Source organism: Geotrypetes seraphini, chromosome 10 (assembly GCF_902459505.1).
Source record: "Geotrypetes seraphini chromosome 10, aGeoSer1.1, whole genome shotgun sequence".
Lineage (NCBI taxonomy): Eukaryota > Metazoa > Chordata > Amphibia > Gymnophiona > Dermophiidae > Geotrypetes > Geotrypetes seraphini.
The window spans coordinates 86564983-86590362 of NC_047093.1; the positions used below are offsets into that span (position 1 = coordinate 86564983).

Below are 25380 nucleotides of genomic sequence, written 5' to 3' on the forward strand. Positions count from 1 at the left end.
TGATCTTTGGAGAGTCAGGGCTAAATAGACTAAAGACTCTGGGACACGGTGCTACCGGGATACAAACTATACCACAGAATAAAGTGACTCAAAAAGGAGGAGGCACTGCCATATACGTCAAAGAGGGAATAGAATCTACTGGAGAGAACATGCCACAACAGATGGATAAGTTTAGAGTCTCTATGGGTCTAAATTCCAGGAACAAATGGACCAGAAACGAGGATAGACCCCCATGGCAGTCCGAAGAAATTGATGGAGAAATGACGGATGAGATTAAACGCAACTGCAAAGGAGGCAACGCAGTTATCATGGGCAACTTCAACTATCCAGGGATAGAATGGAACCTAGGCACCTCCGGCTGTGCTAGAGAGATCAAGTTCCTGGAAACTGTAGGCAATTGCTTCCTGGAACAACTTGTCAATGAAAATACAAAAGGAAATACAATTCTGGACTTAATTCTAAATGGACTGCGAGGACCGGCACAAGATGTAGAAGTAGAAGGGATACTGGGAAACAGCAATCACAATATGATCCGCTTCAACCTGGAAATAGGGGCGAAACATCGGTCCAGAATGACAGCCACGGCGCTAAACTTCCGAAAAGGGAATTCCGAAGGGATGAGATGCATGGTGGAGAAGAAGATGAACGCTGTAAAGACGCTAGAGCAGGGGTGCCCACACTTTTTGGGCTTGCGAGCTACTTTTAAAATGACCAAGTCAAAATGATCTACCAACAATAAAATGAAAACAAAACAAAACACAAGGCACACTGTACGCTGAGAAAATGTTAATTATCATTCCTATTCCGGGGTTTTATCAAAGAGGTCAAGGCAGATGACTCTATGCACTGTCACCTCAGTAACAACCATACAAAATAGACAAATATACCCCCTCCCTTTTTACTATACCACAATAGCAGTTTTTAGCGTAAGGAGCTGCTCTCGACGCTCATAGGCTCCCTGCGCTAAAAACTGATCACTAAATTGAAAATAAAATCATTTTTTCTACCATTGTTGTCTGGTGATTTCATGAGTCATTGGCTGACCCGAACTTCCTCTCCAATGGCAGAACTGACGTCGGGGAAAGGAAGCTGATCGGCCCGGTAGATTGCCAAGGCAAAATGAGTCAATCACGGAGCCCGGGAAGGGCTCCACGATCGACTCACTTTGCCTTGGCGATCTACCGGTCGATCGCGATCGACCTATTGGGTACCCCTGCACTAGAGCAAGCTTGGTCTGTTTTTAAGGATACGGTCACCGAAGCGCAAAATCTATATATACCGCATATCAACAAGGGATCAAAGAGGAAAAAGAATAAGAAACCGGCGTGGCTCACTGTAGAGGTAAAGGAAGCGACCAGAGATTTAAAAAAACCTCGTTTAAGGAATGGAAAAGATAAAAAATGGACAAAAACTGGAATAAGCACAAACATCAACGCAGGTGCTATAAAGCGGTAAAAGGGGCCAAAAGAGACTACGAGGAAAAAATAGCCAAGGAGGCGAAAAAACTTCAAGCCGTTCTTTCAGTATATTAAAGAGAAATGACTCATGAAGGAAGCGATGGGACCGTTGGATGACCAAGGAATAAAGGGAACGCTAAAGGAAGACAAAGCAATTGCCAACAGACTGAACACGTTTTTTTTTGCGTCTATATTTACCGAAGAAGATATGCACAGCATACTGGAACCCATCAGGCTATATGCTGGAAGTGAAAAACGGGAAACTGACAGGGTTAACGGTCAGTCTAGTAGAGGTATGCAGGCAGATTGATAGGCTTAAGAGCGATAAATCCCAGGGACCAAATGGCATCCATCCGGGGGTCATCAAGGAACTTAAAGGGACCATAGCTGAACTGCTTCAACTAATAGCCAATCTGTCGATCAAATCGTGAAAGATTCTGAAGGACTGGAAGGTGGTGAACGTTACACCAAACTTTAAAAATGTTCGAGGGGAGACCCGGGAAACAACAGACTGGTGAGTCTAACCTCGGTACCGTGAAAGATGGTAGAGGCGCTGATAAAGAACCACATCATTGATCACCTTGACTGATGGGGACCAGCCAGCACGGTTTCAGCAAAGGCAGATCTTGTTTGACAAACTTGCTGCACTTCTTCGAGTGAGGAAACAGGCAGATAAACAAGGGCGACCCGGTCGACATTGTATATCTGGACTTTCAGAAGGCGTTCAACAAGGTTCCACATGAATGACTACTTCAGAAAATTGCGAGCCATGGAATCAAGGGTGAAATACTCCCGTGGATTAAAAACTGGCTGGAGCATAGGAACAGAGAGTAGGGATAAATGGACATTAATTGGACTGGAAGAGCATCACCAGTGGGGTGCCACAGGGCTCAGTGCTTGGACCCGTGCTCTTCAACATCTTTATAAATGATCTGGACATAGGTACAACGAGCGAGGTGATTAAATTTGCGGACGATACAAAGTTATTCAGAGTAGTGACATAATCAGGCTCGAGGAATGGGAATCGACATGGCAGATAAGGTTCAACGTGGATAAGTGTAAAGTGATGCATGTCGGAAGTAAAAATCTCATGCACGAATACAGGATGTCTGGGGCGGTACTTGGAGAGACCTCCCAGGAAAGGGACTTGGGAGTTCTGCTTGACAAGTTGATGAAGCCGTCCACGCAATGTGTGGCAGCGGCGTAAAGGGCGAACAGAATGCTAGGAATGATAAAGAAGGGGATCACGAACAGATCGGAGAAGGTTATCATGCTGCTGTACCAGGCCATGGTGCACCCTCACCTGGAGTACTGCGTCCAGCACTGGTTGCCGTATATGAAGAAGGTCACAGTACTACTCGAAAGGGTCCAGAAAAGAGTGACTAAGATGGTTAAGGGGTTGGAGGAGCTGAAGTATAGTGAAAGATTAGAGAAACTGGGCCTCTTCTCCCTCGAACAGAGTAGATTGAGAGGGGACATAATCAAAACATTCAAGGTACTGAAGGGAATAGACTTAGTAGATAAGGGCAGGTTGTTCACCCTCTCCAAGGTAGGGAGAACGTGAGGGCACTCTCTAAAGTTGAAAGGGGATAGATTACGTATGAACGTAAGGAAGTTCTTCTTTACCCAGAGAGTGGTAGAAAACTAGAACACTCTTCCGGAGTCTGTCATAGGGGAAAACACCCTCCAGGGATTCAAGACAAAGTTCCTGCTGAACCATAATATATGCAGGTAGGGCTAGTCTCAGTTAGGGCACTGGTCTTTGACCAGAGGGCCAGTCCTGGAGTGGACTGCTGGGCACGATGGACCACTGGTCTGACCCAGCGGCAATTCTTATGTTCTTATGTGAGTTTTTCCTCTTTGAACCTGAGTCTGTGGGTGCAGCTGTTCCCAAAAGAAGATCTTCTCCTGAAAAATTAGCCTTTAAGTCTTACATTTATCAGTTTTGCAAAGATATGGCTTTTTCAGTGGAGACTGATGCTTCATTTAATGCTGAATTTCAAAATATATTGAACTTTCGTGGACCTTACAAAGATCTCTTCAAATTGCCATTACATGAACTGTTTAAACAAATCCTTTTCAGAAATTAGGAGATGCTTTAACTGTCAAGGTTGCTCCAGGGAAGATGAATTTGCTTTACAGAATTTTCTCTACTCCAGGATTTAATAATCCACAACTTCCACATCATTCATTATTAGTGGAATCAACCCTCAAAAAATATTTTCCTACCAGAGTCCATGCCTTATTACCTCTGGGATGTGAAGGCTGTACTATGGAGAAGTTTGGATGTCGCCTTTATCAAAACTCTATGCTGTTGAGCAGAATCCTTAATTACACTTTCTACATGTCTTTGTATCTTCAACAATATGTTCAACGGTTGACCGATTTCGAGCAATACATTCTTTCAGGGCATCTTCTGGAATTTCAGCAGACTTCATACTCTGTTACAGACTGCAACATATCTTCCAAGATTACTCTCTGATGCTTTTCAACTGTCTTCCAGAGCATCCGTTATGTGAATAGCTATGAGATGCCTAGCTTAGCTCAGACTCTCTGATATAGACCTCAATCTGCAAAATAGATTGACCAATACCCCATGCCTAGGGAAGGAGCTTTGTGGTGAACCCATCGAGGTTGCTGCACAAAAATTAGCTCAACATGAGCAGACTTTGGAATACTTTAAATAGAGCACAATCGAAGTCTTTTTCTTCGAGGAGATCTACTAAACAACCTCCTTCATATCGGAGACCAACTCCTTCAGTTTCTGGGTAGCCACAACAATAGGCAGCCTTGATCTGATTCAGGGGCAATTCAACAGGAGACGTTGTTTGACTATGCCCAATTCTTCCAGCTCAATCAGAGCTTGCTGTCACTATATTATCAACGTTGGTCTTCCCTGTTGTCACCCACCTGGCCTTCGCTAGGGAAGTTGTAGAGCCAGGACGGGTGACTACGCTGACATAAGCGTGCCACTCAAAAGGGAGAATGGCCTCTCAGGGTGAGAATGCCAAAACTATATAAGTCAGGTTCATTGCAAAACTCAAACAGCAAGAAAAAAACTCCCAAACAGTTCTGGCTTTTCAAAGGAAAAGTTCAGGTTTATTATATCACTTTTTCCAAAGGTGACAAGCTCAGACTCTCAGGTAAGTTTATCATTAAGCAGGCCTCATTATTATGCCAGCAGAAAAACAAAAAAACAACAACCCTGGTTTCTATCCATTCAGCCAAGCTTTGGTAAGTTCCACGGAGTTCAGCTCTTTCTGGGCTGCTTTTACTCTCCAAGCAGGCCCAGAAACACAAATTATCAGCAAAACAAAACAATTCTCAAAAGAAAATCCAAACACTATAACCGTGCTTAGGGCTGGCAAAAAGGTTACAGCCCAGCAAGATGCCCGGACTTCAGCAGTCCTAACCAAGTCCTCTTTACTGGGCCTTTGTATGCAATAACAGTGTCAAACTATCATCAAGGTAAGTCTGTTTAACAGTTTCTATGCCTGCCTCTCACCACAGAGGCTAATTGCAGGGTCTCAAGTTGCAGTGTAGCTTTTAATAACTTTTTCTACAGATGGCACACAAGAAAAAGAATCCCACCCAGATGTCACAGCACACATACCCCAACTTCATATACTCTTCAGCAATGCCAAAATACTGCAAGGATTTTTTTGTCACAGAACCCCCACCCCCTTCCAAAGAAACAGTTCCAGCAGTTCATTACTATCAGCTAGTTAGAACACCACTAGCAGCACTAGTCTTTTAAACAGTCAAAGGTTTCACCAAGCACAAAAACACACAGGCCTCAGTCCTTCTCAAAATACAAAAGAGAAGAAGCACCCCCCCCCCCCCCCCCCAATGGTTACTTGCCAACCATGCAGAGGTTTATTTCTATTTCCTCTGAAAGAGTAGGATCCGGCTGTGGCTCAGCAATTTCCATGTTTTCACCTCCTAAGCATGGTCCTCGTCCTTTGACTGCTGCTTGCCCTGGAGAGCTCTTTTCAGTCACTTTTTCTGCTTAGCTTCTGCAAGCTAGGCTTAAGTTTGGTAGGGCCACACCCAAACCTAGCTGTGAGGGAAGCAGGCTTCAGCTCCCTCTGGCTCCCCCTGGTGGTCACTCATGAGAGTTTCCTCCTCTCTCCTAACAGGGCTCTGCCTAGGTTCAGACTGGGGATAGACAGCTCTGAGTGACTTGGGCTGCTTTCTAATGTATGATTGCTTAGTCTTACAGCGTGGAAGCACTATTTCACTGCTTTCCTATGTGTCAGGGCTGACTGTAAGGTCTAAACTGTCACAATATCAACTGACCTATGACTTCTCACAGTCTTTATGGAAGGTTTATCTTTATTTATAGCATGCCTGCCTACTAAAATGAAAAAGAAAAACCTTAGTTATCCACGACATGGATTCCATTTTGAGTTTGATTTTCAGCAGTATTTATACTTCATATTTTCTATGAACTTCATTGTGCAGGCTTGCATTGTGGAAAATCCACCATGGGTATAGAGCCCGTAAGGTGGGGTTTTTTCCTATTGCCTGGACTCCATTCCACTAAGTGGGGAATCTAACATGGGTGTAGAGTATGTAAAGTTGGATTCCTCCAAATCTATTTCAGCATGCATCACTCAGGCTGCAACTACTTCAGGATTCCACCATGGAGTGTAGAACCTGTATGGTGATTTTTTCCTGTTGCTTGGATACTTTGATTTCATGACAATGATGGGATCTAACAGGGGTGTAGAGCCTGTAAGTTAGATTCCCGCCACATCAGACCTTTGCACTGTTTTCATTTCAAAGCAGGATCAATCAGTTTTTCTCTCGCAACATGCCTTCCACAGTAACATCAATGTTTATACAGTACCTTCCAGAAGGCATCCACTTACTTCAACTATTTTTCCCTACACCTGTTCTCTAAGGAACATTCTCCACAGAACTTTTTATTCCATCTCCTTTTCATTCTAAAAGGCCCAGAGGATTGGGAGTGGCTGTAGGGGGAGGAGGAGGCTATTACATCCTTTTTAGAATGTTTTTTTTTCTTTTTGCTCCAGTTTATCTCAGCCATATCTCTGGACTGACAGTTTTCTTCTATATACTCTACAATTAGATGCTGATGCATTCTGGAGTCAGTATGTGCATTACAGCCTGTTCCTACTGGATTTTCCATATAGGTCTCTTATATTTCTTTCCGTTATGCTGTACAGATAATTTATGTGCTCGGACCTATTTCATCTCAACTTCTCCTTGTTGCCGAGTCGCTCAAGTTGCATGGTACTATATACCAAAGCCGGAGATTCTAGTTCTTGGGCTCTCTATTTCTTGAGCTGTCTATCAATGAACCAAGAATATTTGGCCCTAGGACAGTACTCAACAAATATATTTCACTCACAAATTACTATTTTGTTCTAGATAATCTCCTCTGCATTGTCTAGTAATGGCAGCCTTTCTCCTGGATGGAACGGACCAATTCCTCCATGCATTTTCTGCAGTTCCTCTCTCATTCAATTCGCTAGTTCAGCTTCAGCAGGAATAGGCCTCCAGGCTTCTTGTAGCCCCTGGTATGCCATGGACAGTTTTCTCTCAGAACTCGGAAGTCTGTTTTCACCTTGTACTGTCTTTTGAGGTGACATCAGCCGACACTAGGTCTTTCTCATCCTTCCAGACTCTTTATCTGCATCCAGACAACCTTCTCGCAGCAGCCGGAACTTGGAGACTGGATGGTGGTTGGCTGACAGTTGAGCTCCCTCCTTTTAAACAACACTTCTTCATCTATTTAATTATTTAATTATTAAAAACACCAGCAGGAGTTCCTGGGGAGAGTTGATCATGGGAGCCCTTACTCCGCCCCTCTCCCAGACCAGCGGGGGACCCGAATTTAAAAATCTAAAGCGCCAACGGTGCACAGCCTTTACCGGACCCCCTCCAGCCACCAGCAGGAGTTCCTGGGGAGAGTTGAGCGTGGGAGCCCTTGCTCCGCCCCTCTCCCAGACCAGAGGGGGACCCGAATTTAAAAATCTAAAGCGCCAACGGCGCACAGCCTTTACCGGACCCCCTCCAGCCACCAGCAGGAGTTCCTGGGGAGAGTTGCTCCGCCCCGAAGCCCAGAGACTCTCATCGCTCTCCTCAGAAGCAGCTCCCTGCCTTCGGGGCTGCTCCTCTCTTCGGCCCGGTGACTTCGGGTAGTATGGGAGCCCTGCTCCGCCCCCGAATTCCCCTGCTGGACCGAGTTTTCTTCAAGAGCAGCACCTCTGCCATCGGGTGCTGCTCCTCACTCCAACCGCCACTTTGGGCCGTGTGGAGCCGTTGCTCCGCCCCCGAAGCCCAGAGACTCTCATCGCTCTCCTCAGAAGCAGCTCCCTGTCTTCGGGGCTGCCCCTCTCTTCGGCCCGGTGACTTCGGGCAGCGTGGGAGCCCTGCTCCGCCCCCGAATTCCCCTGCTGGACTGAGTTTTCTTCGAGAGCAGCACCTCTGCCATCGGGTGCTGCTCCTCACTCCAACCACCACTTCTGGCCGCGTGGGAGCCGTTGCTCCGCCCCCGAAGTCCAGAGACTCTCATTGCTCTCCTCAGAAGCAGCTCCCTGCCTTCGGGGCTGCTCCTCTCTTCAGCCCGGTGACTTCGGGCAGCGTGGGAGCCCTGCTCCGCCCCCGAATTCCTTCACTCTGGCCTCTTATCCTCCTTCTCTGCTCCCTCACAAACACTTCCCACTCCCAAAAACCTCTTCCCAAACTCTCCCGATGCTACATTCCCCAACAACATCTGTCCTGGGCTCAGAATTCCCTAATCTCAAAGGTGCAACAACTACACGCCCGAAACAAATTTGCTGTTCTCCTACAGTTTGATCTCTCTGCGGCTTTCGACGTCGTGCATCACAACATACCAACTTTCCGAGATTGGGATAGACTCTTCTGTCCTAAAGTGGTTCTCAAATACAAACGGCTCCAAATCCGCTTCATGGACACTATCCTGTGGTGTTCAACAGGGCTCTCCCCTATCCCCTATTCTCTTCAACATATATATGACCTCCCTGAAGCTCCTTAAACTATCCCCCCTTGAAACAATTTACACATATGCAGACGATATCCTCATCCTCCTCGAAACAGATCCAAACCTTACAAACCTCCAAGAGAACATCACATCATGCATAATGAGACTTCACGCCTGGTCCCTCTCAGTACAGATTAAATTAAATGAATCAAAAACAAAATTACTCTGGCTCGGCCCAAAATTAGCTCACCTGCCCGCCCTCTTCACCCTACCCACAGGCCCTGCTCTACACCTTCTCAAGCAAGGTCCTTGGCATCACTATCGACTCCTCCCTTTCCCTCAACGATCACCTGAATTCCCTGGCAAAATCTTGTTTTTTCAGCCTCCACATGCTGAGGAAAGTTAGATCCTATTTTCACCAAAAGCATTTCACCGTCCTTGTACAATCCATCATCCTATCCAAACTCGATTATTGTAACGCCATCTACTTAGGCCTAACGAAAAAAAGTCTTTGCAGACTCCAGCTTATCCAGAACACTGCGGCTAAGCTGATTTTTGCTAAACGCAAATATGACCACGTCTCCCCTCTACTTACCAATCTTCACTGGCTCCCAGTACTTTCCAGAATTCATTTCAAATGCTCCTGCCTGGCTTTCAAGATCATTCACGGCATCCTTCCGCCCCTAATCCCTCTATCCTTCCTCGCCCCGACACCAACTACCACCAGATCAGCCCACAGACATAAACTATCCTTCCCCTCTCTACACGGCATCCTCCACGCAGGTAAACTGGGTAGATCCCTCCTCTCCAAAATCACTGGCCTCTGGAACGACCTCACTGTCCTGCTGCGGAACCTGGACTCCCTCCAACTATTCCGAAAACAACTGAAAACCTGGCTTTTCTCTAGCATATAATAATCTCTTCTCCTGATTACATCCCCTCTTTTTATGCTTTGTAAACTCTTTCTCTTCTCTCTTCCCATATTTTTTAAACTCTGTAAACCGTGTCGAGCTCCACTTCAGTGGAGAAGATGCGGTATATAAACCTAAGGCTTAGTTTAGTTTAGTTTAGTTTAGCCCTATGAGGAGTGGGGGAGATGGTTTTCACTGTTCTAGTCTCTTTATATTATCAAGCCTTAAAGTACTTCATATCTGCCTTCTGGGAATATTTCCTACCCCTCTCCTACTCAGCTCTTGGCTTCACTTCAGTCAGAGTTTGCCTTCGGATTATGACTAATTTCCACAGTCAGGTCAACAATCTGTTCGTCCTCTGATTTCCAACTTTGCACAGGTCTTGTCAACCTTCACCAGTCTCTAGTGGTTTGGGACCCTCAACTTGTTCTCTATACACTGTTGCTCCCTTCTTTTAAACCTTGTGCAGTTTTGCACTATGATACAGTAGTTTCTCTGTACCCCTCCTTTTTGTCAGGACAACAGAGGTCTGGAGATGTCATCTACATCTCATCATTGTGCTTCTATTTTTCTCTTTTAAGCCTCATTCTCACTTGGGAGAAATGGCTCTTCATACCATGGACTGCAAATGAACCTTGGTTTCTGCTTACAAACAACTACGCTCTACAGAACCTCTTCTCAACAGTTCATCCCCATCGTTTCTCACAGCTTAGCTTTGCCTATTCCTTGAGATCTATTTCCTCATACCTTACAATCTGTATGTCTTTTTCCATATTTGGACTATATTGCAACTTGGGACATCTCTGATAGCAAATATGCTATCACCCATTCTGCCTTCAATTGCATTCTTACGTTCTTCTCCTATAGGTAATTCTACAATGCAGCTGCTTGGTCCTCAGTCTACTCATTCATGCACCTCTCCTGTCTGGAATCTTTTCCAGAAGGGAGGGTCACTTCGGCCAAGTAGTATTCTACAAAATTTCTTTACTTCATTGGCCAACTCTCCCTCCATCCCGTTACAATAAGTTAGGGAGTCCCATATGTGAGAATATGCTGTCTGCTTGTCCTAGGATAAAGCACAGTTACTTACCGTAACAAATGTTATCCGGAGACAGCAGGCAGATATTCTCACAACCCACCCACCTCCCCTGGTTGGCTTCTTAGCTTACTTACGAACCTGAGGTACTACAAGTGGGCTTCGGGCGGGAAGGCATTCACACATGTGTGTGCGGGCAGTCGCAAAGTTTCTTAAAACTTAAAGTGATAGTACACTTTTCATGCTGTCCGTACCGGGCTCCGTGGATGACATCACCCTTATGCTGTCTCCGGATAACACCTGTTACGGTAAGTAACTGCTATCCAAGTACAAGGTTTTTCATTTGCACCTGATGCTTGCACTGTCCTTTTGGTTAACACAACAGAACTTTGTAATAGCTGATGCAAAGGTATATTGAATGAACACCAGGCCAGCTGTTGCCAGTAAAATGTATTTACTAACCTTCAGTCCCAAACTGTAGTTTCCACACTGTTAAGACTGGCTGTTTCAATCAAATTGTTGTAAATAATTCCTGATTTGTTGAAGACCTTGCAAGAGAGAAAAATGAATTCAATTGTTTGTGGTGTATGCATAGAGGATGGAAGAGTTGCTTCCTGCTGCGATTTCTGCATTGTACCATAGCACTTTCAATATCTTTTTAATGCCTGTCTACTCTTCCCTTCATTGTTTGTTCCCTTCCCCTCTTTTTATTTTTTTAAGAAAATTGTAATTTTTTAACCTGCTTTCCCTTTCGTATCTAGTTCTGTCTTTCTGTCTCATATTATTTTTTATTTTATTTCTCTTGTTTTTTTATTTATATTATATTTTATGTAAACCACTTAGATTGTAAAATAGGAGGTATATCAATTTGAAATAAACTTGAAACTGTGGATATTTAACCAGAAAAAATAATCAACATATCATTGGCCCTAGATCTAACCTGATGTGATGAGGTGTATCAGTCCTATAGAACAGGTCATGCAAGGACATGAAGTAGAAAGAGCTCTTGGTTCTGAAGTTTTCTTCACAGCATCTCTCATCCCCATGGCTGGGATGGCAGACTGTGCGCCAAAGCTTCTTCATAAGCCACACATACTGCCTGCCTCAGAAGGTGACATCACAGTCTTTAAATAGTTTAAATCAGGGGTGCCCACACTTTTTGGGCTTGCGAGCTACTTTTAAAATGACCAAGTCAAAATGATCTACCAACAATAAAATAAAAACAAAGCACACTGTACGCATAGAAAATGTTAATTATCATTCCTATTCCGGGGTTTTTTCAAAGAGGTCAAGACAGATGTTTTAAAATATGTAGTGAATTATGTAATTATGATAAATTTATAGATACTTGAATGATAAAGAATAGTTTGGGTAGGGGGGGTTAATGATCTGTAAGAATCTTGTAATATTTTAAGTGATGTCTATAGTATAAATGTTTTTTTTATTGTTCTTCACTTATTGAAATTATTTTAAAATGAATAAAGATTATTATATATATAAAAAAAAAGACAGATGACTCTATGCACTATCACCTCAATAACAACCATACAAAAATAGACAAATACCCCCTCCCTTTTTACTAAACCACGAAAGCAGTTTTTAGTGCAGGGAGCTGCACTGAATGCCCAACACTGCTCTCGACACTCATAGGCTCCCTGCGCTAAAAAACGCTATTGCGGTTTAGTAAAAGGGGACCATAGTGTAAAATATAGACAGCAGATATAAATTCAGACACATTTTGATCACTAAATTTAAAATAAAATAATTTTTCCTACCTTGTTGTCTGGTGATTTCATGAGTCTCTGGTTGCACTTTCTTCTGACTGTGCATCCAATCTTTTTTCCCTTCTTTCAGCCTTTATGCTTCCTCTCCTCCAGACCTCATTCCCTCCCCCAACTTTTTCTTCCTCTCTCCCTGCCTCCCTTTCTTTTTTTTCTCTCTTCATGCCCCCTTTCTTTTTTTCTGTTTCCCTTCTTTCCTTTTGTCTCCCTGCCTGCCCCTTTCTTTCTTTCTCCTTGCCCTCCCCCAAGCCACTGCTGCTGCCATCGGGGAACAGGCCCCCAAGCCGCTGCCACCACCATCGGATAACAGGCCCCAAAGCCACCGCCGCCCCAAGCTCTCCCTGCTTCCCTGCATCGGGCCGAGCAGCATTCCTCTCCCCGACGTCAATTCTGCCATCAGAGAGGAAGTTCCGGCCCAGCCAGGCAGCGATTGCCTGGCCAGAACTTCCTCTCCAACGGCAGAATTGATGTCGGGGAGAGGAAGGCTGATCGGCCCGGTAGATCGCCAAGGCAAAGTGAATCAATCACGGAGCCCGGGATGGGCTCCGCGATTAACTAACTTTGCCTTGGCGATCTACCAGTCGATCGCGATCGACCTATTGGGCACCCCTGGTTTAAATTGTATTCTCTTCTGTGGTACACACCACAGGCACATAACAAAAGATCATGCGTAAGGAGCAGACATGCTGCTTCATGCATCCTGATGGTACCCTGGGGACATACTATTTCATTTTGGGCTTATTGGGTCTTTTCTTATAGGAGTTTAGCTGTTTTCTTATGTTCATATGTGTCTCATCACAACTCTCCCAGTATTGTCATGCAGTCAAAGACTGCTCCACTATGCTACTAGACAGTACTGGCTCAAGGGACTGGGAGCCATCTTTTTCATTTTCAATTCCCTTCCCGCCCCCACCTGCAATCTGGTATCTGTGTCTCTACCCCCTCCCCCTGCCTGCGATCCAGTATCTTCCCCGCTCTCTCAAGTCCCCACTCCTCATGCTGGACCAGATACTCCTCATGCTGGACCAGATGAGACACTGACTCAGGGTGCTCATTATCACTGGTGTGCTGGGCCAGTGCCTCACCTGGTCCATAGGTTGACCAGGACCTGCTACTGGAAGTCCAAGGTCTGTCTTTTGAATACTCTGTATCCTAATATCAATTTTGAAATCTGATTCCTTACCTTGAAAGCAAGCTCAGGTATGAGGCAATGTCTACACTGAAGTTGAGCTTTCTGAAAGTCAGCTCTCTAAAGAAGAAAGCCTTTTTGGTCATCAATCTTGTTGAGCAATTCTTTTTAGATGTCTTTAGTTTTCATGAAACTTGCCTGCAAGATAAAGAATTTTGACTCCTTGGTTATTCTTTTATTTACAATAAATATGTATACTGACTTTCTGCATAACTTCTGGGACTTGTGCATCAGTGGGTTGTTTTTTTTTATTATTTATAATCTCCCACCAGTTACTTATCAATTAGTTCAGGAACTGACAGAACTAGTGTATTATTTCTGTACCTTGTTTTCTGAACCTTTTATACTTGGGATTTTAATTTCCATATGAAAGCCTAAGCTAGTATAAAAGGAAAGGGGTTTGTTAATTGTTTATTAGATCTGGAACTTAATTGACATGTTGTTGTCCCTTCACATAGGGCCAATCATATCATAGATTATTTTTTACAAATTAATCCTCTTTCATGCCAATTTATTTGGCCACCCATGTGTATTTGATTAAGACTGAAATTTCTATGTTTTATTCATACAATTGTTAGTGGGATAGCTACATTATTTATGCTGTCTTTTCTTCATTTTCTTGGTTCCACCAGATACCGTATATACTCAAATATAAACAGATCCAAATATAAACCAAGGAGACCTTTTCCCCAAAAAAAAGAAGGACAAAAGGATGACTCGAATATAAACCAAAATTTGAAATTTGAGTGATCCTGGTGAGCCAGTCTACAAAAACTTGAGAATATCCGGTACTTTTTTCTAGGCTAAGCAGCATAAAATCTGTTTTATTTTTTTGTGATCTTCCCAGATAATTGTGACCTGGAGTGGCCACTACTGGAAACAGGATACTAGGCTTGATAGACCTTCAGTCTGTCTCAATATGACAACTCTTATGTTCTTAATTAAGAGAATAGGCAACAAGATTTTATTTATTTTTATTTATTCAATTTTCTATACCGTTCTCCCAGGAGAGCTCAGACCGGTTTACACGAGTTTATTCAGGTACTTGAGCATTTTTCCCTGTCTTTCCCGGTGGGCTCACAATCTATCTCATGTCCCTTTCTATGTATTAAGGGCTCCTTTTATCAAGCCGCGCTAGCGGTTTAACGCATGTAATAGCGTGCGCTAAACTGCTGGCCATGCGAGCAGTCAGTAGTTTTTGGCCAGCACAGGGGTTAACGCATGATGAAAAGTCGCACACCTTAACCCCGCTAGCGCGGCTTGATAAAAGGAGCCCTAAAATTAGCCCAATAAAAAGGATCACCTTATTTCCATTTTCTATTTATATACGTTTATGAACACAGCTACAATACTACTTTATCCTAAAGCAAAAAAATAAAATAAAATAAATAGAAATTTGTTTTCTACCTTTGTTGGCTGGTTTCTGCTTTCCTAAACTAAACTAAACCTTAGGCTTATATATTGCATCTTCTCTATAACAGTAGAGCTCGGCATGGTTTACAAGAAATTAGAAAGGAGAACAGATAAAATATGGATTTAGAATAGTATGGAGAGGAACAGAATTTACAACTTTGAAAATAGCCAAGTTTTGAGATGTTTTTGAAATGGTTGGAAAGAGCCCAGATCACGCAGCTGAATAGGAAAAACATTCCACAGCTCAGTTATTTTGAAAAGTAGACACTTCCCTAATTTGCCAATGTATGTAACGCCTTTTAGCATAGGAAAGGACAATTAAAATTTTTGAGTAGATCTGGTAATGTCAGATCTTACAGAATTCCAAGACAGGGGAATTAAAGGAGGAAGGATACTATGCAAGATCTTAAATGTTAAGCAGGCACATTTAAAATAAACCCTGGAAATTATTGGAAGCCAATGAAGTTTTTGCAGGAGCGGAGAGACGTGATCAAATTTACTTTTTTGCAAAGATCAGTCTAGCAGCAGTATTCTGGATCAGTTGAAGTCTTTGAAAGCTTTTCTTGGTCAAGCTTAAATAGACCAATAATCCAGCCTCAAAAGGATGATTGAACAGACAGCAAAGTGTTGATGAAACATGATCTCACTTTCCTCAACATATGGAGACTAAAAAATCATTTTTAACTAGAGAATTAAGATGGTCAGTGAATAAAAATGTTGACTCTATAATGACACCCATAACTTTACTTAAGAATTCAGTCTGCAGTGAGGATCCTAAAGGCAACAGAATGGACAAAGTAGCTGCTCTAATTTTGTGCCAAGCCAAAGTAACTTTGTTTTGGACTCATTCAGTTTCATTTGTACAGTAGGGCCCTGATTCTCCAAAAGTGCGTCCCGGTTTTAGGCGGCTGTAGGCGTCTCTTTTCCTTCCATCTACTGTCTGCCCTCTCTCTGCCTCTTCCATATAGCATCTGCTCTCTTTCTGTGCCTCTTCCAGAAACTGACTGCCTCTCCCTTCCATATCTCCCTCCCCCACCCCCATTGGTCTGGCATCCATTTTCTTCCCTTTGCTCCCCCCATGTTCTGGCAGCTCTGTCTTCTTCCCTTCCATCTCTCCCTCCCTTCCCAGGTGATTTGTAGCATCTCTCTCCTCCTTTCCTCCCCTCAGATCTGGTATCTGTCTCCTTCCCCTCCCCCAATGGTCTAACATCACTCTCTCTCTTTCTCTCTCTCTCTCTCTCTCTCTCCTCTCCCTTTCCTTTTCTTCCCTGGTCTTCCATCTCAATTTATTTTCTGCCTCTGTCTAGACTAAATTCTTTCTTACTTAGATACTTACTTACTAGATTCAGGGGCAATGTTAGGAAATTCTACTTTACGGAGAGGGTGGTGGATGCCTGGAATGCGCTCTCGAGAGAGGTGGTGGAGAGTAAAACTGTGACTGAGTTCAAAGAAGCGTGGGATGAACACAGAAGATTTAGAATCAGAAAATAATATTAAAGATTGAACTAGGCCAGTTACTGGGCAGACTTGTACGGTCTGTGTCTGTGCATGGCCGTTTGGAGGAGGATGGGCAGGGGAGGACTTCAATGGCTGGGAGGGTGTAGATGGGCTGGAGTAAGTCTTAACAGAGATTTCGGCAGTTGGAACCCAAGCACAGTACCGGGTAAAGCTTTGGATTCTCGCCCAGAAATAGCTAAGAAGAAAAAAAAAATAAAATAATAATTTAAATTGAATCAGGTTGGGCAGACTGGATGGACCATTCGGGTCTTTATCTGCCGTCATCTACTATGTTACTATGTTACTATCCAGTCCTCAATTTCCCTTTTTTCATTGTGTCTACCTACAGCTTGCCACCTCTTTCCCTCACCCTTCCAGTATTTCACTAACTCTAGCCTCTTCCCCCAATCCAGCACGTGCCCTTTTATCTTTATCCCCTCCTTCTATCCAATATGTGCTCTCTCTTTCTATCCTCTTCACTTCCTTCCAGCATCTGCTCCCTCTCTCTCTCCCATTCAGTGTCTGTACCCCTCTCTCCTCCCCACTGCCTTCCAGCCACTATTCCCCTCTCTCTCCTCCCCACTTCTATCCAGCATCTGCTCCTACTCTCTTCACTTCCTTCCAGCATCTGCTTTCAAGTTTCAAGTTTATTAGGTGACTTGATTAATCGCTTAATCAGGATTTCTAAGCGATGTACACTTTAAAATTTCCTCTCTCTCCTCTCCACTTCCTTCCAGTGACTGCTTCCCTCTCTCTGTACTCCCCACTTCAAGTTTCAAGTTTATTAATTTTTAATATACCGACCATCAACTGGTATCTAGCCGGTTTACAATAAAATGATAAAATAAGAATAAGAGAAATGCTTATAAAAAGTAATGCTTATGAGAAAGAGGGGATGTGTACATAAAGGACTATTGACAGTAACAAACATGATGGTGAGGTTAGAAGAAAGGGGAGGGGAGTTAGAGTACATTATTAGTGATGAAGGGAAAAAAAGGGTTGAAGGGAAAAGGAAAGAAAGAGGGGGAAAACATTAGGGATGGGATCGCTTCTTAAAAGCGGTTGGCTAACTTGGTGATGAGGGGTTCAAGGACGATGAAATGCATCTTGAAATAGGAATGTCCAGTCCTCTTTCCACTTCTATTCAGCATCTGTTCTCCTCTCACTCCTCCCATCTTCCATCCAGCATCTGTCATCATCCCCCCTTTCTCTACACAATAAGCCACTCAATCTCTTCCCCTTGTTGGGTCATCTCCCTCCCTCTCACCTTCGCAGTGCTTTTCAAAACCAAAGTTTTTGCTCTGACATGTCTCCTCTGATGTGATGCCCCCTGTGATGAACCTTGAAGCTGCTATCTTCTGTGCGCACAAACCCCCTCTGCCACCACCCTACTCCATGCACACTTGACTGCACGATATTGTGCTTACCATTAGCCAGTGATGTCTTGGAATCCAAACTTAATCCATTCCAGAACCCCATTCGAGTTCCAAGACAATTTTTCCCATTGAAAATAATAGAAACTGGATTAATCCATTCCTGTGGCCCACAAACTCAAATTTTAACAGTAAATACACTGGATTTTAAGGTAAAATATTAACAAATATTCCAAAGCAGCATTCAGATTCTGGGGCAGAAACACACACATACAATGTGCAGGGCATTTGGATTCAAAAGCAGAGTTCGGATTCTGGGGCACAAACATACATATACAATGTGCAGGGCGTTCGGATTCCAAAACAGAGTTCGGATTCTGGGGCAAAATTTACTACAAAAAAAAGTTCGGATTCCAAAACGTTCGAGTTCTGGGGTGTTCAGATTCCGAGGTACCACTGTATTTTATGTTATGGATTTTATCTTTTGTGTTATAGATTTTGTATGTATTTTTAGAACCTTGATTATAAGCTTTTTAAACAAATAAACATACAAAATAGAACAAATAAAAGTACAGTAAAACTTTGGATTGCAAGTAACGGTTTGTAAGACAAGCAAAACATTTTATTAAATTTTAACTTGATATACAAGCAAGGTCTTGCAATACAAGGACATACAGTATACAGTACATACATCACAACTGAGCTGTTAGTTCTTCTCTTTCTGACACTTCAAGAGTGTAGTGACTGTTCTAAACAAGCAAAGTCTTGCAATACGAGTACATACAGTATACACGTGTCACATCATCACAACTGAACCGATGGTTCTGCTCTCTCTCTGATGCGGCAGGAGTATAGTGACTGTTCTAAATGAGCGAGGTCTTGCAACACAAGTACGTGTGGAGGGGCATAATCTAAGTCACAACGTCCAAGTTCCATCTAGGCTCTGTTGTAAAACTTTTGGTTATACATGCTGTACGATTAAGACTAAGCCTGCCCATTTCCCGCCCAAATCCCGCCCTCAACACTCCTCCTGAAACGCCCAAATGAGCTACGCTGGTAGCCTGTCACTCTTCCCTCTGCCGGCTCTCAACTGATTGTGGCTCTGGAGCCACCATCAGTTGGGCAGAGGAACAGTGGGTGAAGTCTTTTTTTTTTTTTGGGGGGGGGTTTGGGTAGGAGGCAGCTGTTGTGTGAGTGCACAACACATGCACAACAGCTACCGGCAGCTCCATAACTGCTGAAAAATTGCAACTGTAAAAGAGGGGGGGGGGGGGAAGGGCTACCTTTAATGTGTCACAAAGATAGCTCATTAGAATACTAATGAGTTCCTTGTAATCCATTTGCATAGGGTTCTTGGTGGCTGCTACGAGAATTGGTAGTAACCACGGAGAACCCTTTTGAACATTGGAAGGAAAGTTTCTGTGCCAATAAAACTGTTTTAACAAGTCTTACTGGCACAGAAACCTTTTGAGCATTGGGGTCAATGTCAGAAGCTGGCCCCAATTTTCCCTTTTCAATAGAAAAGGCTCTTGTACCTTGCCAATCCTTACAGACATTTTGGGACCATTTTAATTTTTCATGAAAAGACTTCTGCATTGACACAACAATTGCTAGGTACTTATTTTGCCATTTTTGCAATGATGCAGACAGTTCCTCTAATTTAAACTTTCAGTCTAATTTTTTTTTTTTAAATACTCACATACATTTGCCATGTCCAGTCTAAGGGCATACCTACCATTGAACAAACCCGCCTGCAGCTGAAACCCTCCTGGGATCTGGCATCCATTCCCCCCCCCCACACACATTTTCTGCTACTTACTTCCCCTTCTGGTACCCCACAGCTATAGCAGCAGAGACAGTGCTAAAGGCTGCCTCTTTGGCTCGCAGGACCTTTCCTCTGCCATGTCTTGCTGTGCAGCAGAGGAGAGGTTCCACCAGCCAGAGAGGCAGCGTTTACCACTATTAGCTATAGCTGTGGAAGACCCAGCATGCAGGTATGTAGCTGTATGTGTGGGGAGGGGTGGGGAAGTGCCGACCCTGGGTGAGGAGGGGGGTGCACTGGACCTTGGTGGGCATGTACATGTACTGGAGCGGGACTCATCCCAGTCCTTTCCCCAGGGCCTACTGCATCCCAGCTATGCCATTGGTCCAGACCATCCTACTAACATTTTGGTGTTCAAATAAGGCCTTTTTACCTTAGCCTCTAGAATTTTCTACCAAGGAAAGGAGATGAATTTTGTCCAGAGAATTTAAAATGATACAGATTATTGGAAGTTGCCACTTAGACCAATACATGTACTTCCAAAACATGATCTGAGCATTCCTTCATGCCTCCTTTTAGGTGAGTGCAGCTGCCATGAAGGTTATGCCCCTGATCCTGTTCACCGGCATCTCTGCATACGCAACGACTGGGGCCAGAGCGAAGGGTGAGTGAAGTTTAAGAAAAAATGCTAATTAAAGCAGCTACCCACCTAAGCCACAGCTGTCCCTTTCTCCACACCAAAATAAGCTCTGCAAATGGAAAACTACCCAACCTGAAGGCCACTGCTGACCTAAGCTTTTTTGAGGTTTGTTGTTATCACTGTTTAGAACAAGAAAAGAATTACAAGTTAAACTTTAAAAGATGGGCACATGGCAAGAATAGTAATAGCCTACACATCCATTAGCCTGGATTCAGCAAAGATGTCCTGTTCATATGAAGAAGAAACTTCAGTATTTAGGAAAGTAACCTGGGGGCTCAGTTTAGTGTGATCCTAGAAGAATCATAGATGAACTTAGAGGCAGATGTTTTTTTTTAAGTTCAGTAAGTTTTATTGATGTTTTTATGCATAACAAAGACATAATAATTGTAAAGAATACAGATTCTGTTCAGTGGTGGGAAGTGGTTAAAAGTTCAGGTAAAAACTTGGAGGAGTGGGGGATTGCTGGGTTTGGGCTGAACGTGGAACTTTTTATCCATGAAACGGAAGAATCAAAACTGAAAAGACAGGGGGGTTAGAGTTGGTCACCTTCTGCCCTCAGTTATTATTACATTACATTACATTAGAGATTTCTATTCCGCCATTACCTTATTATGATCTTCACTGTTTTTTTCAAGAGAGACAGGATCATCACCAGACAAAGAGGGTAGCATCCTGAGCATTGGTGGCATTGCCCTCCATTTGTGCAACCAGACTACATTTTTAAGTAAACTCAGATTATTCTTTTAATTAAAACATAGTTTAAGTTCTCACACTCACTCTTCCTCAATTCATCTCTTCCCCCACATACTTTTCCCCTCTAATATTCCCTGTTCTTCCAAATTTCCTCCACAATCCCTATCCCAGTTGATCTTAACCCTCCTTTACTCTCCCTACAATTAGCTTCTATCATCCAGTCCCTATTCTCATCCATTCCAAGCTAGCTTTGCTCCCAATTGTTCAATCTACCTTATCACCTCCTCTAGAAGTTTGAAATTGGCAGAGTTTCCAGAACAACTGTTCTGTTTTGTTTTAGTACCTCATGTCTCTCAGTGACTTTGAATCATGCAGTACCCAAATCCCACTTTGATCTAAAAGTCTTGCAAGAATAGTATAGGAATCTGGATATCATGCAGCTCCAACTCACTGAGAGCCATACAGTGTAGATGGAAAATAGAGCAGCTGTTTCAAAGAAAGAGAGGGAGGGGGCTTACCACAAAAAGCATCATCACAAGTACTTCATAGAGAAGCATAATACTTACATGCAGTATGAGGGCCTCTGTTTTCTACAATGCAGACTTACATTGACCAGCTGAGCCTTGAAAAAGGTTTCCAATTCATTAACTTAACTGGAGGAAAACCGGTTATGTAACAAAAATTTCTGGAAGTAAAAAGGGATAAAATCATGGGGTTGAAGATTTTCAGAACCTCTATGGGAGCTTCCTTAATCTACTTCCCCACACTCTCTGGTGCAATATTTTGTTTCTTATTTATATCTTTCTGTCTTATAGACCTTGGCCATACACAACGCTGGAAAGAGGATATGACTTGGTTACAGGAGAACAGGCACCAGAGAAAATACTCAGGTTAGACTAATAATAGGCCTCCTGAAATTTTACTAAACTGTGATTTTGATGTGTTACTGCATCACTGTGAAATGTTTAAATATTAGGCCCCCTTTTATCAAGCTATGTTAGGGCTTTTTATCGCCAGCCGCTGGGGTAAAAGCTCTGACTCTCATATTTGATAAAAGGGGGCCTTAATGATTTTTCAGAAGTTGGGGAGGGAAATATTGAATGGAACCTAAACAAAGTTTGGTAATAAAAAATTTAGTGGGTTACTAGAATGGTTATCATGATTTGAGAAACGCCTTTCTTGGTCCTCTTGTACTGTTCTTGTTATTTTGCTGATTGTACTTGCCTATTTGGGCCGTTTGCCATTCTCAATAAAAACATGTTTAAAAAAAAAGAATGGTTATAGTTAAAAAAGAATATGCACAAATGTTTATACATATATTTATGACTGTTGTTCACTATATTAGGGTTTTTGTCTCTACTGCTTTTGAATGTATTCTAGTTGTTGCTATAACTCACAAGAAGGTTGTATTAGTTACTGAAACCTCTTCATTTACTGCTTAGCAATACGAACAATATACCCTCCTTCCTTCTATTATTCTGTTTGTGCTGTACAAGAATGACATTTTCTTTGAAAATAAGTAATTTTTAGCATGCTTTGTTTTGAGTATATCGATGCCCATCTTAGTGACCAGTTTGGAGTTACTCTTTCAGAGTGGAGAGTCACTCTAATGTTTAAAGTAGGGGTAGGGAACTCCGGTCCTTGAGAGCTGTATTCCAGTCGGGTTTTCAGGATTTCCCCAATGAATATGCATGAGATCTATTTGCATGCACTGCTTTCAATGCATATTCATTGGGGAAATCCTGAAAACCCAACTGGAATACAGCTCTCAAGGACCGGAGTTCCCTACCCCTGGTTTAAAGCAACAAGCTGAGAACCAGGGAAGCCAGGGTTCAAATCCTTCTGCTTCTCCTTATAATCTTAAGCATCTATTGCCTCAGGTACCGTTTTAAGATTGTAAGCCTTCTGGGACAGAAAAATAACTACCATACCTCAATGAAACTCTCATTGAACTGCTACTGAAAAGAAGGCCCAAGGAAAATCTAAAATCCTTTCCCCCGATTGACTTTATGGTGCAGATACATTTACTTGACTTGAAATAGGCTGTTCAGATTACTGTAATCCAATTCCCAAGCAGCATTTAAACATCTGAAATAGATATATAGGGGTCATTATTTAGCTGCTGTAGAGGAAGGGGAAATGCTGGGCACTCGGAAGGTAGGAAGAGGAAAAGGAGATTTGCCACTGGACTTGAGGCTAAGGAATGGAAGAGGAGTACTGGGCATCTGAGCAGGAGGGCCTTGACTTGCCCTTTGGGAGATGTGAGAACTAGGGTTGCCAGATTTTCCAATTGGAAAATCTGGACCCCCTAGACCTGCCCATCTCCGCCCTAATCCCACACTAGCCACGCCCCCACTGCCTGCTCTTATCAGGCAGGGAGGAAGTCCGTGCATGCGCAGATGCCACATGATGATGTCACATGCACATGTGCACGCAAGTGATGTCATTGCGTAATATCCGTGCATGCGCGGACATCCTCCAAGCCCAACATGATTTGAGGAGGCTTTTCAAAACTCAGACTAAGTGTCAGGTTTTGAAAAGCCATCCGGACCCCCGGACATGATCTCAAAAGGAGGACATATCCAGGGAAATCCAGATGTCTGGTAACCCTAGTGTGGACACATGACAGAAAGTTCACCTAGGGTGTTAGGCACCCTTAGTAACATAGTAAATAATGGCAGATAAATACCTGAATGGTCCATCCAAGTCTGACTTGTAATCACAATTTCATGATTAAATTTAAATGTCTTTTTTCTTTGTTATTTCTGGGCCATAGACCTTAGACGTCTACCTGGTACTGACCTTAGTTTCCAACTTCTGGAATTGCTGTTGAAGCTCATTCCAGCCTATCCAAATCCTTCGGTCGTAACTGGAAATTCAAACTACAGAATTTTGCCAGTATCATTTGAAGATACCTTTCTCAGAACTTACATAGCAACATAGTAGACCCGAATGTTCCATCTAGTCTGCCCAACATGATTCAATCTAAAAATTTGTTATTGTTGTTGTTTTTCTTCTTCTCCTTAGCTATTTCTGGGCAAGAATCCAAAGCTCTGCCTGGTACTGTTCTTAGGTTCCAACTACTGAAGTCTCCGTCAAAGCTCACTGCAGTCCATCTTCACCCTCCCAGCCATTGAAGCCCTCCCCAATCCATCCTCCCCCAAATGGCCATATGCAGACACAGACCGTGCAAGTCTACCCAGTACTGGCCTTAGTTCTTCAACATTTACTATTATTTTCTGATTCTAGATCCTCTGTGTTCATCCCATGCCTTTTTGAAATCCATCACCATTTTCCTCTCCACCACCTCTCTCAGGAGCGCATTCCAGGCATCCACCACCCTCTCCGTAAAGAAGAATTTCCTTACATTGCTCTTGAGTCTCCCACCCCTCAACCTCACATTATGTCCTCTGGTTTTACCATTTTTCTTTCTCTGGAAAAGATTTTGTTCTACGTTAATACCTTTCAAGTATTTGAATGTCTCCCTTGTCCCTCCTTTCAAGTATTTGAATGTCTCCCTTGTCCCTCCTTTCCTCTAAGGTATACATATTCAGGGCTTCCAGTCTCTCCTCATATGTCTTTTGTCGCAAACCTCTTATCATTTTCGTCACCCTCCTCTGGACCACTTCAAGCCTTTTTGTGTCCTTCGCCAGATACAGTCTCCAAAACTGAACACAATACTCAAAGTGGGGCCTCACCAACGACCTGTTCTTCTACTGGTTATGCCTCTCTTTATACAGCCCAGCATCCTTCTGGCAGCAGTCAAAGCCTTGTCATACTGTTTTTTCACCTTTAGATCTTCAGACACTATCACCCCAAGGTCCCTCTCCCCATCTGTGCATATCAGTCTCTCCTCTCCCTGCATATACGGCTCCTTCCAATTATTAATTCCCAAATGCATTACTCTGCATTTCTTTGCATTGAATTTTAGTTGCCAAATTTTAGACTATTCCTCTAACTTATACTATACTCACTGAAAAAATACGACCACATTACCTCAGCTTTCCAAGACTCACACTGGCTCCCATGCATGCATACAACACAAATTCTACTGCACCCTATTCAAAGCCCTAAATGGAAATGGACCAAGCTATCTGAACAACCACCTAATCTGGAAAAACACATCCAGACCAAGGAGAACTCAAGCACACTTTACCCACCCCCCAATCAAAGGCATGCATGCAAAGCAAAAAAAATATATGATGGTCTACTAGCCACCAGAGCAGCAAAAATAGACCTCTCAAATCTGCTGACCATGACACCCAACTACAAAACATTCAGGAAAGAACTGAAAACCATACTATTCAAGAAATTTTTCAAATGATCTAACCAAACTGTATCAACCATTCCCAGATCCCGACGCATACTATAGCTATCAACCTTGTAATCTCCTTGGAAATGCCCAGGCTAATTTTATGTTGTAAACCACCTAGAACTGAAAGGTATTGGTGGGATTTAAGACATCAATATAATGTAATGTAATGTAACTTTTGTAGATCCTTTTTCATGTTTTCCACTCCCTCCTTGGTCTCTACTCTATTACAAATCTTGGTATCATCCGCAAAAAGGCAAACTTTTCCTTCTAACCCTTCAGC

At 43.1% G+C, this 25380-nt stretch overlaps 1 protein-coding gene across 5 annotated transcripts in view; it reads left to right on the plus strand.

Annotated features, from left to right (window-relative positions):
* The window catches only part of ASTN2 (astrotactin 2), a 1902914-nt gene that overhangs the window by 988240 nt on the left and 889294 nt on the right, over positions 1 to 25380 (plus strand). For all 5 annotated transcript variants that reach the window (XM_033961675.1, XM_033961676.1, XM_033961677.1 and 2 more), the window contains 2 exons: positions 19972 to 20056; positions 21601 to 21675. In XM_033961675.1, the coding sequence (XP_033817566.1) occupies positions 19972 to 20056; positions 21601 to 21675 (160 nt within the window). The remainder of the gene's footprint in view (positions 1 to 19971; positions 20057 to 21600; positions 21676 to 25380) is intronic.